The sequence below is a fragment of the Lactuca sativa genome, chromosome 9 (genome assembly GCF_002870075.4).
Source record: "Lactuca sativa cultivar Salinas chromosome 9, Lsat_Salinas_v11, whole genome shotgun sequence".
Classification (NCBI taxonomy): domain Eukaryota; kingdom Viridiplantae; phylum Streptophyta; class Magnoliopsida; order Asterales; family Asteraceae; genus Lactuca; species Lactuca sativa.
In genome coordinates this window covers 59,424,321-59,442,590 of record NC_056631.2, presented here as the reverse complement: position 1 = coordinate 59,442,590, position 18,270 = coordinate 59,424,321, and the positions used below count along the sequence as shown (strand labels likewise).

At 40.9% G+C, this 18,270-nt stretch overlaps 1 protein-coding gene across 1 annotated transcript; it reads right to left on the bottom strand.

Moving 5' to 3' along the window:
* On the bottom strand, nt 1-465 carry LOC111910682 (RING-H2 finger protein ATL18-like). The gene has a single exon (XM_023906541.1). It carries the CDS (start codon nt 463-465, stop codon nt 1-3), a length of 465 nt encoding a protein of 154 aa, XP_023762309.1.
* Nucleotides 466-18,270: the final 17,805 nt, after the last annotated feature.

The following is an 18,270-nucleotide window of genomic DNA, read 5'->3' as shown; positions in this document are numbered from 1 at the left end:
TCATCCTAAATGCAACAAGTTAGATCTACAAAGTGGGCATGTGAAGTTGTCACGAGTTAACCATCTCTCTATGCAACATGTATGGAACACATGACAACAACGGTTGAGTTGACTCACTGCATCCTCGTCCTTGAACTCAGCCAAGCAAATGGAGCAGGTGTCGTCCACCTCTCTTCTAGTGGTTCCACTGTCTTCGATAGCAATATCACGAAATTGAAGAGTTGAAAGATTGTAGGCATTTGAAATGATCTTCCAAAGGTTTCCATGATGATGATCATCATGATGATGATGATCATTATCATCATGAAGCTGATGATAATGATCATGTTGGGGAAAGATCATCATCAGGGTCGATAAGATTTCAAAAAATACATGTTTGGCTTGAAGAAACGGGACCCAAATGCAAGTGATGAACACGAGGGTGGTTGTGGAAGCTCCATAGCCGTCATATACCAAACATATCATGTTTATGGTTTTTGATTTTTGGTTTTCAGGTGTTTTTGTTTTTGTATTCGTAGAAGATCTGAGTGATTGTAGGGTAGGGGTGGGGTAACCCTTTATATAGAAAGAATTTTGGTGAAGTCAATGGAATTCTTAATTAGTTTTTTGTTTCGAAAGAATATAAACTTAATTTCATGTAATTTATAATGCATGTATCATGACCTCGTTTATTATTATATTAAGGACGGCAATAAAATATTTAGAACAATATCGTACAAATATACCATTAGAATTCAAATATTAATTAAATCGTTTGTTTAATATATTTGTTGACGTTTTTAATAAGGCAAATAAATTGATGAATTGTGTTTGATAGCAAAACGAGTAAAATTTCATAAGGCTCTATTTTCTTTCTTAAAAAGATAAAGTCAAAGCCTCATAGGATAGTAATATAATTTTGTTTTATTTTTATTTGATATTCTACATATTTAATATACTTAAATAATTTGGTAAAAAAACAACAATATGATTTTCTATGAATCTCATCAACATTACTAAAATGAATGTGTTAATATACAACAATCATCTTTATACATTTATTTGATGCATAATATATTCTTTAACTAGTTAAATAAAAACAAATAAACTGTATTATCATCTGGATGACTCACACGTGAATTTGGCCTAAAGTCCATCACGGGGGAGACTAAATCAACGAACACTAATAATATTTTAGGTATGTCAAAGTTTGATCTACGAACCGCTTTTTATGACACATCAACCGCTATGGATAATGATGTTATTATCTAAATGGTTTCTTTGCCACATAATCAAACCATAATTGCATGATATGTAAAGAAAAACTATGCATTTTTTTTAGAGAGATAAAAAAGAATATTGTATGTATTACATATTTTCAAGTTATTGAATAAACCAGATACATGAGGATTTATAAATAAATTAGATATGTTCAAAATATGTCTAATTCTATTATTATCGACTTTTAAAGGAATTCTTAAATGATTATGTTACTAACATTCATACACCTATTAAGTTATTCGGGATCCCGATTAAGAAGGGTCATATATGACTAATAGATGTAACATGACTATAACTTCCCAAAAACATACATAAAATTTTTCATTTTTAATTTATAAATTCACATAGTATTTGTCCAAAAACTCATCATAGTATCAAATGTATCATAATCATTAGAGTATAATAATAGTCATCTATACATAAAATCATCAGGGGGATAATGTTGTGCAGTCAATTCGGGTCATTCCCTTTAGAACTGGAAGTACATGAAAACATCCAAACCACAAAATCATAAGCACAAAGCTTAGTGAGTTCCTTAAAATACCACATACCATACATACATTGCCATGGGCTACCCCCATGGTCTTCCATACAAGTGCTAAGGGCTACTCCCATGGTCTTTCCACGCATTGCCTTGGTTATCCCAAGGTCTTATGTACAAGAGTCATGGGCTACCCCCATGGTATTTCATACAAATGCTACAGGATATCGCAGGGTCTTCCATTCAAGTATCACATAGACAAATAACATCATACACAGTATAGTGAGAAGACTCACATGTATCATGAAATCAGCTAAGAACACAACTTACTGCTACATGAATAATGCTATGAACCAACTATTTTGAATCAAACAAGGACCTGCCTTAGTCTAACTAGGACATCCCCAATTTCATAGCCATAAAAGACCGATTTATTTATGTTTATTTCGAAATCAGAGTATCCTTAAAAGAATAAAATTATGGAATTTGTTACCCAAAACATGATAATGATATTATTAAAACATTTTTAAAGAAACGTATTTACTTATATTAAAAACCTTGGGATGTCATTGTCGATACATTACATAAGCATAAACGAAATAATATAGATCTTACACTAGTTTGTCTAAACTACTTGTAGCATCCCGACTCCTAGGTATGAGTTTTAAAGCATTATGCACATGTTTATGGACCTACTCGACGAGTTGGTTGCCCCAACTCGTCGTGTAGAGGCGAGTTAGCCCGCGTGGATTATTGGACCTAATCGACGAGTCGGAGGACCCGGACTCGACGAGCAGGAGCTAGGAGATGAAACCCTAATTGTTAGGGTTTGCACCCTATTTTAAGGACCTTAAGTCCTTACCTCCAGTCCCTTATCACCTCTTGACGGCCAGATGAAACCCTAATATAGGTCTTGCACTAACTCAAGTAGGTCTGCACCATTCAGCTCAGACTGACATGGCCACTAAGGCCCAAACAACCACCAGACCCATCCTCAGTCAGAACAACCATAACCTAAAGGTCGATAAAGACAGGAACACACTACATTGAATCATGATGCCAGATCATGCTACCTACTGTAACGACCATAAAATTCCAACCAATTTAAACTTTTCAAAAACAACCCGATTTCATTAAATTATTACAAAAAGGTTTTCAATACAATTAATTTAGAGTATTCCCAGAATCACATCACAACATAAACATGAGGAGCGGTACGATCACGCCTTTGCCTTACCACGGTCTCCTGAAGAACCTGAAAAACATTAAACCACAACTGTAAGCCCGAAAGCTTAGTGAGATATCCCCAAAATACCAACCACATATACCATACACGCATAACATGCCATATCATATCCGATCACCAAACGGCCATGCACTTCGGGTCTACTGTGTGACTACTCCGCCGCACCGGCCAACAGTCCACCTGGTCCACCCTCCGAGTCTAGCCATATACATCGAGTCTGCAGTGTGATTGGTCCGCCCGCTCCGGGCCTTAAATCCACCTGGTCCACTCTCTGAGTTAACAGTATGACTGGTCCGCCCGCACCGGGCCTTCAGTCGGCCTGGTCCACTCTCCGAGCCTCGGCACGTCTGGTCCGCCCTCTTGGGGCCTACAGCATATCTGGACCGCTCGCTAGGCCTTCGGGACAACCGGTCCGCCCAGGGTATCTTGGCCTACAGCACAAAGCAGGACCTGCCTCAACCCAACCCCAGTCCAACAACCATGTGCACATAAACATACAATCATATAACAATTCACAGTCAACAAGCCGATCTAGCAGATCACATAACATATCATCATCCTAACCAGGATACTAACCTAACCGGTCACTAGCATAGCGTCATCCTACATAATAGGATACCGACCTTAACCAGGTCTCTAACATATACCATCCTATCTACCAGGATGCAACCATATCAAAGCAATAATCATAACAACAAATACCCGGATCTCAATCCGATAAAGAGCCGGCTTTGGTGCCTTAGACCCTATTGATATAGTGGGGATAACTCACCTTGCCACTGCCGAAACTCTGAACTGAAGAAGCAGATTCTCAAATCACCGACTCACCAAAAATCCCGAACTAGCCAACATAGCACAAATAATCATTAGGCTAAGCACAATACCCTTCCAAGGGTAAATTGACCAATTTACCCTTAACTCATTCCGACCCAACACTGGATAAGCTCTCAAGCCCACTAATGGCCCAAAGTCCAAAAGTCCGAAGCAAAGCCCACTATTGGCCCAATTTACTAAATTGGGCCCACCTCACCAAATGGGCCTAGACCCATGGTCCATAACAACTAATAGGTCCACAATACTCTATCCATAATGTCCAGTCACGGCCCAAAATCCAGCAGCCCAATAACAGCCCAATCCCTAAGGCCCAAAATGAAAAACCCAACAGAGGGAGTATGCTGGGCGTACCCTCCATGGTATGCGGGGCGTACACGTTGATTCGCAACTGGGGATCGGGGCACTGACCCGCTACGCGGGGCGTACTCCTAAGTTACGCGGGGCGTAACTTCGCTGCTCATTAAGTCCACATAACTTCTTAATGGCTTAAGCTCTTAAGCCCAAACTTCAGATCCTTAGGCCAAATATGCCTAAGATTCATAAAGTCTCAAACTTTATCACTTGGGACGTCCATAAAGCTCTTAATCCATTAAGACCTACATATCTCACACATGGAACAACCACAACCCTTGGGACCTCATTTTTCTCACTCAAGACCTCTCCAAAGGTCTGAAAGGACAGATAATCTCGACCAACTCAAAACATGCATTAAGATGAGGACTTTTGGGACAAGAATGATGTCAAAACTTCACAACACTTAGATCTATGCAATATAAATGACAAGCAAGAAGCTTTATACCTCAGATAGGCTCCAAAGGATGATATCTTTCCAGATCTATAAGCTCCAGCCACTCAACTCCTTCTTTGACAACTTCCTCTTTCTTCTTTTAGCCTCTCCTTTGCCAAAATAAGCTTTCCAAGGCCAAACACACGCAACAATGGAGGTGGAACGGCTATCTAGGTTTTCTGAGGTTAAGAGAGAGCATATGGAGGCTAGGGTATGAACCAACATGTTCCTTATATAGTGGCTGACCCTAATTTTAGGGTTTTAGAACTCTGAGAGTACGCTGGGCGTACTCAACCTTGCACCCGCGTCCAATTACACACTTACGCTGGGCGTACTCGGCGTGTCCCCAAATTTCATATTTGGCCCTCTTTTCCCTATTTTCCCACAAGATGACCAAAATACCCTTCCTCTTAAATCTCGGGGACTCACAATTAAGTACTCTTAGGAACGGGGCGTTACAATTCTCCCCCACTTAAATTAGGCTTCGCCCTCGAAGCCTGGGGCAACTCTACTCCAGAACTTCTCCTTCAACGCACCACCTGGCATTAACCAAACCAGGTTCCTTAAGGCACACTCTTCGAAGTCCGAAACTCAACTTTCCCTTTTCTTGCTGTGTTCTGACCACCGCCTCAAGCCGGCCACCTTCTTCACCCTTTGATAACCACACTTATCAGATTCTACACTTATCAATCGAGTACCACTCCATGGCACTTTTCTTGATCTTGATTACAACAATCACTTGACTCTTACGAACTAGATATAACTCTGAACCACCGGGTTCCCGATCCGAGTCCAACTCTATCCATTCCATGTTGACAGAATGACACATTCTTCAGCCTCAGATCACTCCCACAAGTTCTCCTCTTACAATTGCATACACATGCTGAACTAGCTCTAGCACCCTTGGGATGGGAAAACCCGTCACACTGACGACACCTCCAAACATCCCCCAGTTTGAATCACCACTACATACACAATTCCTTGATCAGATTCAATCTGGGAATCCCATACTCCATCCCTGCATCTTTTTCGAGCCTCTTGGCTCTACCCCCCCCCCCCCCCCCCCCCCCCGCGCGGAAACCCTTCTGCAACCTCAGCAGACATCCCATCCGGATGTGATTCCATACCACTGCCGCAATCATGCTGCTCAAAGACCATAATTGGATCACTCCAATCATAACTCTGCACTGCCGCTTTCGCTTCCATGAATTTACACTCCCTCTCGGAGCTACATTCCTCTCTATTTCCTTACCAAGGAAATCCACTTGGCCGCCTTGTCACTGCGACAAGTGCCACGGTGCTCGCCCAACACTACACCACTCCCCTATAGCATAACCGCTATCCATGCAATACACATGCTCTGAATCCGCTCGCAAGGACTCTCGAGTCCGTGTACTATCTCCTTTAATCGAGATCAATACCTGGGGCCAGACCTTCTAATGCTAACACATCGCGACATACTCAATCCATTTCCTTGAACCGATCTAATGACACCTGCAGAGTCTTCAGCATGACTGGACCGCCTTACCAGGCCTTCAGCCAATCTAGACCATTCTCAGAACCTTCAGCCAATCTGGACCGCCCTCCAGGGCCTTCAGCCTGGCTAGACCGTTCTCCGAGCCTTCGGCCTGACTGGTACGCCTACCGGCCTTCTGTCTACCCAGACCGCTCAACTAGCATTCATCCTTCCGAGTTATCTCTCCGGGAAATCCTCCCATGCATACTGTTCTAGCCCTCTAGGGGTTCCGAACTCTATCTCCATCATACATACTCAATCCCGGCCTGATCCCAGGTCCTCTACAATCAAATACCCTTGGTCTGTATCCCGCCCCACATGCCTGCCACTTACTCATACCAGCCTACGCTCTTGGCTGACAGAAACAATGTTGAATCCCAAGCAGCTAAACAACTTCACATGCTCATTGATCTTTCAGAGAATTTTCCAATTCTCCCCTACTTATAGCACTGACTATCAACCACCGGTCGCCATCACCGACCTTCCTCAACAACCCTACACAACATAATCACTTGCACGCGAACTGATTCCCACTAGCACTAGCAACCTTCACAAAATCACATATCAACACTGATCATCCTGAGCTTGAAAGAAACTCAATCTTCAGCTAACCACTCCTCAGACTGCAGATGCTACCCGACATTCAGACCAAACGCCAGATTTCTACTAATAACCCTCATGAATGATAACCAACGAAATTCTCAATACTAAACCCATAACCCTCAAGGAACAACGAATACCATACCGAAAACCACACAACGAGTCTAGCAGATAATCAATACTCCATAATAATCACAAGATAACAAGACATCAAGAAGAAACATACCCGTAGCTGCATTCGGCACTGCTCTGACCTCCTCTGTTGTAAGCTGAAAAAACACGACCCTGAGCCCTTGGAGGCTCCGCTCCACCCTGACCTCCACCCGTGATCCTCAAAGTGGCCGGTGCTGGAGCCTGCACCGGTCCTGCAACAAGTTGTGGACAGTTGACCCTCAAATGCCCAATCTGATGACAATGATAACAAATCCTCAAATCCCGAACCGGGGCTGACTGCCGACAATCCCTCGTATAGTGCCCCTCCTTTCCGCACTTGCGGCATGCACCACCGGACCTACAAACTCCGGTGTGACCCTTCCCACACTTCCCACAAGCGTGGCTGCTCTGATCTCCCACCCTAGAATCAACGGTCTTGGACCGTTTCGGCGCCAGCTGCGACTACACCGGAGCCTGCCTCAGCTCACGCAACTGCAAGTCAATCTCCAATTCACGCCGCCTGGCGGCCTCCTGCAACTCCAACAAAGTCTCTCACCTCTGCATAGACACAAATTGTCTAATATCTCTCTTGAGCATACTCAGATATCGGGACATCTGAGCCTGCTCCAAAGCGAACTCAGGGCAAAACATCTCCCTCTCAGTGAACATCCTGGTGATCTCCGTCACCGACTCCGAATCCTGCTTCAGCTCAAGGAGCTCCTGAGCCAATCTCTCCCTCTCAACCCGTGGAACATAACGAGTGATGAACATTTCTCTGAACTGATCCCATGAAACCACAGCCCTCTGCGCATCCGAATATGACCCCGTGGTCAATCTCCACCAATCCTTCGCCCCGAGCCTCAACAGGTTCAGAGCACACCTCACCCTCTGATCAGCAGGGCATGAACACGTGAAGAAACACCCCTCCATGTCCGACAACCACCTCATAGCAACAATCGGGTCCTGAACCCCATCAAAGGTAGGAGGCTTCGTATTATCGAAGTCCCGATACTGAAAACCTCGACCGACTCCTCCCCCTGCCGCTGCTACAGCCGCTGTAGCTGCCGCGGCAGCCGTCTCAGTGAGATCCTCATAGCGCTCATCAAAATACTCAACCATCGCGGTCTTGATCGACCCAAAAAGTTCCGGCAGCTCGGCCCTGAACAACGCAGCAACCTCATCATGCAGGATCTCACGAATCCTAGCATCCAACTCGCCTGTGCTCATCTGACCAACCTCGGGCGGTACTGACCCGCCCGGAACTCCCTCTCCTGCTCCCGATCCTGACCCGGATCCACTCCCAGCATGCCTCGGAATCTCCATACTGAAAAACACCACAAGATCTCAGATTCTTCCCACTATCCCGGGAACCAACTCTCAATCCAACCCTAGAGGTCATGGTTTCCCTGATACGCATATGGGTCCTATGCTTTCAGTAGTACGGGCCCATACTACCTTCTACACCTACCCATATTTGTATGAAGTACTACCACAACACCCTAGTGCAAACATACCTAACAAACGCTCAACCCTCACTACTAGAGGAACACTGGAAATCTCCCACGAGGAAACCCTAGGCTAACAGGCATCATAAATCAGGCAGCATTATCATGAAATCCTGAAGATCCCTAGCCTAGCACTAGCATGTCGTTCTATCAAAGCTCAAAAACAAATATCATGTATGGTATTTTGGGGTTACTTACTGGCTCCGGCTGATCGTACCTCCGCGTCCTCCTTTACCCATTTTGAAAACCATTTTAAATTCTCTTTTGAAAACCCTCCTCAATTTGAGACTGGAGTCACACGAGTGTTCCTCCAATTCACTCAAACCAAGGCTCTGATACCAACTTGTAACGGCCATAAAATTCCAACCAATTTAAACTTTTCAAAAACAACCCGATTTAATTAAATTATTACAAAAAGGTTTTCAATACAATTAATTTAGAGTATTCCCAGAATCACATCACAACATAAACATGAGGAGCGGTACGATCACGCCTTTGCCTTGTCACGGTCTCCTGAAGAACCTGAAAAACATTAAACCACAACTGTAAGCCCGAAAGCTTAGTGAGATATCCCCAAAATACCAACCACATATACCATACACGCATAACATGCCATATCATATCCGATCACCAAACGACCATGCACTTCGGGTCTACTGTGTGACTACTCCGCCGCACCGGCCAACAGTCCACCTGGTCCACCCTCCGAGTCTAGCCATATACATTGAGTCTGCAGTGTGATTGGTCCGCCCGCTCTGGGCCTTCAATCCACCTGGTCCACTCTCTGAGTCTATAGTATGACTGGTCCACCCGCACCGGGCCTTCAGTCGGCCTGGTCCACTCTTCGAGCCTCGGCACGTCTGGTCCGCCCTCTTGGGGCCTACAGCATATCCGGACCACTCGCTGGGCCTTCGGGACAACCGGTCCGCCTTGGGTATCTTGGCCTACAGCACAAAGCAGGACCCGCCTCAACCCAACCCCAGTCCAACAACCATGTGCACATAAACATACAATCATATAACAATTCACAGTCAACAAGCCAATCTAGCAGATCACATAACATATCATCATCCTAACCAGGATACCAACCTAACCGGTCACTAGCATAGCGTCATCCTACATAACAGGATACCGACCTTAACCAGGTCTCTAACATATACCATCCTAGCTACCAGGATGCAACCATATCAAAGCAATAATCATAACAACAAATACCCGGATCTCAATCCGATAAAGGGCCGACCTTGGTGCCTTAGACCCTGTTGATATAGTGGGGATAACTCACCTTGCCACTGCCGAAACTCTGAACTGAAGAAGCAGATTCTCGAATCACCGACTCACCGAAAATCCCGAACTAGCCAACATAGCACAAATAATCATTAGGCTAAGCACAATACCCTTCCAAGGGTAAATTGACCAATTTACCCTTAACTCATTCCGGCCCAACACTGGATAAGCTCTCAAGCCCACTAATGGCCTAAAGTCCAAAAGTCCGAAGCAAAGCCCACTATTGGCCCAATTTACTAAATTGGGCCCACCTCACCAAATGGGCCTAGACCCATGGTCCATAACAACTAATGGGTCCACAATACTCTATCCATAATGTCCAGTCACGACCCAAAATCCAGCAGCCCAATAACAGCCCAATCCCTAAGGCCCAAAATGAAAAACCCAACAGAGGGAGTACGCTGGGCGTACCCTCCATGGTATGCGGGGCGTACACGTTGATTCGCAACTAGGGATCGGGGCACTGACCCGCTACGCGGGGCGTACTCCTAAGTTACGCGGGGCGTAACTTCGCTGCTCATTAAGTCCACATAACTTCTTAATGGCTTAAGCTCTTAAGCCCAAACTTCAGATCCTTAGGCCAAATATGCCTAAGATTCATAAAGTCTCAAACTTTATCACTTGGGACGTCCATAAAGCTCTTAATCCAAGGTCTTAATCCATTAAGACCTACATATCTCACACATGGAACAACCACAACCCTTGGGACCTCATTTTTCTCACTCAAGACCTCTCCAAAGGTATGAAAGGACAGATAATCTCGACCAACTCAAAACATGCATCAAGATGAGGACTTTTGGGACAAGAATGATGTCAAAACTTCACAACACTTATATCTATGCAATATAAATGACAAGCAAGAAGCTTTATACCTCAGATAGGCTCCAAAGGATGATATCTTTGTAGATCTATAAGCTCCAGCCACTCAACTCCTTCTTTGACAACTTCCTCTTTCTTCTTTTAGCCTCTCCTTTGCCAAAATAAGCTTTCCAAGGCCAAACACACCCAACAATGGAGGTGGAACGGCTATCTACGGTTTCTGAGGTTAAGAGAGAGCTTATCGAGGCTAGGGTATGAACCAACATGTTCCTTATATAGTGGCTGACCCTAATTTTAGGGTTTTAGAACTCTGAGAGTATGCTGGGCGTACTCAACCTTGCACCCGCGTCCAATTACACACTTACGCTGGGCGTAACCCGGATTACGCTGGGCGTACTCGGCGTGTCCCCAAATTTCATATTTGGCCCTCTTTTCCCACAAGATGACCAAAATACCCTTCCTCTTAAATCCCGGGGACTCACAATTAAGTACTCTTAGGAACGGGGCGTTACACCTACCCTCAACCAGCTCCTTAGAATACCCAAAATTTTCCTTGATTTGAGTATGGATCCCGTGCTTTCACTAGTACGGGCCCAATACTACCTTCCATACATATTCAAACTTTCGTTGAGAATTGTTTCAGATCCTCTAAGTAACTACTCATGTCCACTACCGTCAGATCCGACCACATATACCCTCTCTCAAACGAGTACACACTTCTAATCTTCCTAGATTCTGAAAGATCTTGTATGCTCAAGAATCATATTAAAGTGATGTTGCTAATTAACATATAATACTAATGAGTCACACTAACAACAACTTGATATAGTTGATTATTTATTAGAAACTGATTTTAATAAATATTCAATAAACTCTTATAATTAAATTGGAAATTGTTTATATCTGAGAAATAATAATTTTCATTAGCAAGTAACATTACATAATTCATATGGTATGAATTAATAAGTCATGCACAACATTTTGGACTAGATAAATCCTTTTGTCTTTTACCAAAAAGTTAAAGTTTATATTTTATAAACTTGGTTTATAAAATATAAAGGTTTTTGTCTTCTTCCTTTTATTATTTTTTAAATTAAGAAGTCAAAGGAAGAGTATGGCTTTTAAGTCAGTTTATTCAAAAGTAATGAGCATATCTTAAACTATGGGGGAACACTTAGGTGTAGGGGAATGATATACTTAAAGCATTGAGACCTTTGGGTAATGTTTTAACTTTAAGAAAGCCTTCCATCTATTTCTTTCTTACACTTGTTAAAAACATAAGTGGCATAAGGAATGACCTCTCCCTCTCACTTTTGGTTCATGCATGAAGATAACTTGTACATTCTTATACTCTCTTGAAGTCCATATTTGTTATGAAATTCAAGCTTAAGAGATTAAGAGTTTTATACAAAAGAACTAGCATTCTACATTAAGTTGATATATTGTTGGTGTCTCTAAAATTCATCATTCTTCATCAACTTCCAAGCCTCCTAAGAGGATCCAAAGAACTACAAAGGTTGTTAATTCTTCATCTCTTTGGTTGGTGTTGTTTTCTTCCCAAACTTTGCAGATGATCCTTGGTGGGTTTAACTTGTTTATGTTATTCAAAAACGATCAAGTATTCAGTTAACAAATATCATGTTTTTGAAACTAGTTTTTGAATAAAAACCCAACATATTCTCCTTCTAGGACCCCCTCTTCCGAAAATGCTCACACAAGCATATTCTAACATTCTTCCTAGGCTTTCCTAGGGTTCCCTCCGAACCACTCTCCACTATCAGCTACAGAAGAGACTCCCTGTAATTACATGCCACATGCACTAAATAATTCTTCAACTATAAGGTCTCACACTACAATGGTTGGACTTAAACAAGAGCTACGTAATAGAGGTAAACCTAACCTTCTAAAATTATCTAATCCCTGCAACATGTAACCTAACGTATTCACTTAATATTTGGCTGATATTATTGGAGGTCTCTAAAAGCACAAAGCAAGCATCATTCGTTTATTGAGTAATCTAAACCAGTGCCTCACTTAATCAAGCCATTCAATCCAACAATCTGAAATCCATACTAGCATGCAGTTCCAAAAGCTCAATCAACATGCATATTAAGGCATCTCTCCTAGCATTCTATCATGCAAATCATGACAAAATCCTTAGCTATAGTATAGCATGTAATTCTCATATATTCATACCAAAACAATAAGCATAACACATGTATGGGTATTTTAGGAAATACTTACTTGAGCTCGGCTGATTGCATGCATCACACCCCTTTTTCTTAGAAAACCTTTTTAGAAAATCATTTTATTTTAAAAGATTTTAGAAATCCTCAGATTGAGTTCAGACACAGAGTGTGCCTATTAATACTGTTGTCGTACACGATTTAAACAAATAAAAATAATAAATAAATTGCTTTATTGCACTAACAGGTAGTACAGGTAAGCAGGGTTGGATCCTCAAGGACACGTCCTAATGTTTACACCTCTTTGTGTAAGGTGTGGTCTAATTCTTGATGAATGCAATAAACATAAAAAGGGGGGGGGGGGGGGGGTATTTCTGAAAATTAAACTAATAGAAATCGAAAATGAAAAGAAAATGACTAAAATTAAAGTGAAGTAAATTCAAATAAAGAAAAGAATTCCGGTTTCGCGTTGACACCCCTAATCATATAATTAACATTCAACACAATATTTGACTATGCACTTGTTCAAACTGGTACTTAGGTTCATTAACAAGCTCTAATGACCTATATTACCAAAAATCATTTAATCAAAATAAGTTCTTTGATTTAAACCTAACTTTTTACTAAATTAACCAAACAAGCACTTGATTAACAAATAAAAGTTGCATTAGACACAGTGTAATTCCCAGTAAAGTTCAATACCTCTCATAAGCTTGGAGGCGTTAAAACTTGTTTGATCAATTCAAATTAGAGTTAACCATAAACTCATAATTAATCTAATACTTGTCACTTTTTACTAATTAATCTAGACAATTACGGATCTAAACAATTAGATGACTAGAATAATTCACAAACAATTTAAGTGGCCAACAGAAACTAAAATCAACATCAAACATTCAATTTAACACATAACTGATCAAATTAAACAGTAATCATAGTCAAACATAATGCCTGATGATTAATCATATGAAAATGTTACGTCTTGCGAAACTGAAATCTGAGTTTTTAGCTTGACATGGCTAAAAACAAATTACAAACAGTGGAAATAGAATCTAAACGATAAATCTTACTAAACTACAGATTTGAATCGAATCGTCTCCTTTAGATCTGCGTTCTTCACTTGAAAACCACTGAAAATCGCCTCTGAGTCGCCAGGAATCGCCAATTAGGGTTACTGGAAGAGTATGGGGCAGTATTTATACGTCTAGCTGTCAAAACGACGTACCTGCGATCGTAAAGGGGTATACATGCGATCGCATGTATCACCAAAAAATGTGTCATGAGACTCTTTAATTAAGTACGTTGCTATTTTGAGGCAATTTAACCAACCTGCAATCGCAAAGGCACAACCTGCGATCACAGGTTCTCTTTTTTTCTCATCTGATGATTTTTGTGACTCGTTGGAACCTCGATGGCAACCTGCGACCCAACCTGCGATCGCAAGGTCAAACCTGCGATCGCAAAGACATAACTTGCGATCGCAAATGAGGCATTTTAGCTCTTTTTATTCATCGTTCCTCTTTCCAAGTAGTTCTCGATCATTTCCCGACATCCTTCCTTGGTCCAGACTCCAATTAAGCTCCTAAGCATCCACAAACGCATCTCGAACTTGCACAATCATCCATGTGCTCCAAATAGCCCTGAAAAGTCATAACAAACGTGAGCAGTATGGGCATTCTATAAAATAATCATGAAACACGAAATACATAAGAATAATCGGGAATTAGTTAACTTTTTATAATGAAATACGTAGGAAATTGTGCTAAAAGATACATATAAAATGCATCTAACAGTGCCCGAATCCCTCAAACCAAGGCTATGATAATAACTTGTAACATCTCAAAAATCATAAGGTAAAAGTTTAACTTTTAATTCAACCCATAAACACCATTTATTCTTATCAACCATTCAAAAGTATATTAGAGTAAAAATATTTATTATAGTACAATCCTAAAATCGTAAAGTGTGGAAACATAGGTGGAAGCGCTGCGATGAAGTGCGGTCAAATTCGAGCCCTTCCTTTTTCGAACTGGAAGTACCTAAAACCAAAACCATAAAATTGTAAGCACAAAGATTAGTGAGTTCCCCAAAATACCACTTACCATGCATATATGTCAGCTCAAGGCTATATCGGGTCTATTTCACCCCCAAGTCTATTTCAACTCATATGTCAGCTCAAGGCTGTATCGGGTCTATTTCACCCCAGTGTTTATTTCACCCCACATACATATAACAAACAAGCATACATGCATACAGCAAGAGTCACAAAGATAACAATATTATAACATATCCTAGTGGGTCAACATTGGTGCCTTCGACCCATGGGTACAGTGAGGAGACTCACCTCAATCAAGAGATAACCGAATAACACGCGCTGCTTCTACTGGGTTTCTTACACTAAACACATCCAAATTATCCTTAATCAATAATTAATACAATTTCACATAAAAAAAGGTCTAGATCACACCTCCTCATAACAATGGGTAGAGGACTAGTTTAGCTTTTCTATACTTGGCCCAATAAGGCAAGGCCCAAACCCAAAATGGCCCAAAAGCCATTTAGGTGCGCACACCCAACATACGACGTTGAAGACCAAATTCATCTCCAAACCTCTTAATTCCATAAGAAAACATGCATAACTTCTAGATTTGATTCTCATGGGATGTCGTAGGTCCTAAATTCCTGACTTTATGACTTTGCATGGCTTAATGGTGCCCAAACCAAAGCCCTAAATCTCTAACTTCAAAAAATGACCACCAACTCATGCATAGAAGGAATAGAAGAACCAAGATCACATTTTTATGGTTCCTAATAACTCCATAATGGATAAAGTTTCCAACTTTACCCATTAGAATGGTCCAAACAACCAAGATCTAGTCTTTAAGTCTCAAAGGGACCAAAAGTGCATCTTTTCCAACTTAATCCATTAAGACCAAGTCTCCAACCTTTAGATATGAATCAATACGATGTTTAGATGTATAAAGTTTCCAAATTTATCCATAGCAAGGTCACAAACTTTCAAGATCTAAACTTTATGCACTAAAGTGATCAAAAGCTCATAACACCCAATAATAGCTAGATCTATCAAATGCATCATCAAGATTCAAGCTTTATACCTCCAGAAGAAAGATCAATGCGAACAACATCTGGATCTACAAGCTCCAAGGCAACCAAAACTTCTCCAAGGTGTTCTTCTTCTTCCAAATGTACCAAAATCCTCAAAAAATCACTCAAAGACTCAATATCAGTCCAAATGGAGCTAGGATTTCGAGTTTAGGGTTAAAGGGGATAGAGGATGAAGATAAGGAGGGTTGGAAATGAGTTAAGGTGTTTAAATAGGGTCCACGACACAAAATTAGGGTTTACATCTGACCTACATATGCACAACGTACTCCAGGTATGCCCAATATATTGGGGTGGTTATCCGCGATCATTCCTGCCCAGTATGCCATGTACGTCCAACGTACTTTGCTTACCCCAAAATCTTCGTAACTTCAAACAGTTATAACTTATTCGTTGTAACTCCGTTTTCGATGATCCTTATATCCGCATAATGGTATTGAGGAGCTCTACAACCCCATCTAAATACTTTTGACTTAAAACGTATCAAACTAAAATCCTTAATTCATAAAAAAAGTATGAAACATCATTTTTTTCATTTTACCCTTTGACTTCAAGACACAAAGCAATGCTTTAATCGCTTATCCAATGTTATCATCATCCAATAACGTCTAAACCCCATTCCATTGAAGCCCAAGGCCTTTACTAGATCCATTTATTGTCCACTATGCCAGGATAAGAAACTTCTCGAAACAGGATGTTACATAAGTCCTCACGTCGTGGTAGTAAGGGTGTCATGTCGCGAAGATTGGGTATTCCAGCTTAATGGATTTAACCATTTCCATTTATTTAATGAGCTCCAAAGCTTATATATGATTCAACTCAAGGTCTAAATGGATAAAGTTTCCAATTTTATCCATTGAGATATCACTCTAAGACAAGATCTCAAGTCTAAGGTCCTTAATGACAACTTTAATGCATGTAATCACCCATTAATCACTTGATTCATAAATTCTTTAATCTAAAACTTCCAAAAGGGCTTTAGGGATCCAAATGATCCCTAAAATGCAAACTTTACGGACATGGATGCCATACGCATGTCCTTTCCCAAATCCAGGTCAAAAGATGCAAAATGACCTAAAATCCAATCAAAGTCTTTAAACCACCACCAATTCCTAGATCTATAAGATATGATGCTCAAGAGATTTAGAAAAACCATAAAGTTGCAAACTTTATCTCTTCAAACCATACCAACCACATCGAAGGGACCAAATAATGACATAAAACCTAGATCTAAAGAGGAAAACATTAAAAGATGGAAACTTGAGGACTTACAAAGAGTCTAGAAGATGCACACAAGTGATGGAAAGGTTGCTTGGGGAAACAAGGCACCACAAATTCTTATCGTTCCTTTAAAACCACCAAAACATGCAAGAATAAGCTCAAAAGCTTCAAGTGAGCTAGGGTTTGGCCAAAGGTTTGTTTGGAGGTGATGGAGGCTGAGGGTGAAGGAAACCATAGCCCCTCAACAATGGGGTCTAAGTCTGAAATACCCCTCAACAAACACGACCATGTCACGACGTGATGTTGCTTCCCTCACATTGTGACCCATTCAAAAACCCCAAATTTGCTCTACATTTTCAAACCTTAGTATTCAGGAAGTTACAATGAAATTGTATTTACATTATTTGTATATTGGTTATATGCATACAATTATTATGTTGAAATTTTTTCCAAGAATAGGGATTGTTATGAATGGAAAAGGGTCGGTTTAGACCAAGATTAGAAGATTTGGAAGATTGTTTAGATTTTATGTTTATATTGGAAACTCAACTCATGATCTTAGTCATGTTTTTGTATAAATATGTTGAGCATGCAGTACAAATTTTTTGTCCCCTTTGAGACAAAGTTACGTTCATTTGTGAATGATTTTTAGAATATTGTAAACCTTGTAAAATAAACTTTTCGGTTAATACTTTTTAGTACACTGTAAACCTTTAAAAGAAACTTTGCAACACTCAATTATTTTAGGTAAATTTCCTTCTTATTTTAAAAAGCCCTCACTACTAGAAAAAAGGCCTTTTACGACGCTCATTGCGCGTCGTAAAACGCTCAGACGACGCGCAAATGCGTGTCAAGGAAGGCCCTGTCATAAAGAGAGACGACGCGCTTTTGCGCGTCGTCTATAGACGACGCGCATTTACGACGCGCATTTATGACGCGCAATTACGACGCGCGTTTATGACGCGCAATGCGTATCAAGGAAGGCCCTGTCATAAAGGAAGACGACACGCATTCGCGTGTCGTAACCTTACGACGTGCGTGTTTATGACACGCAATGCGTATCAAGAAAGCCCATGTCAAGAAAGGCCATGTCATAAATAAAGATGACACACATTTTTGCGTATCATAATTTTAAATGTTAAAAAAAATTATTTATGGATTTACTAATTTTCAAATTAAATTTGCATTTAATGTCCAATAATAGAAAATAATATATCATATATAAAAAATATAATCCATTACATAAAATTTA

Coding starts and splice junctions, on each gene's coding strand:
- LOC111910682 (XM_023906541.1), bottom strand. CDS start 465: ATGATATGTTTGGTATATGACGGCTATGGAGCTTCCACAACCACCCTC.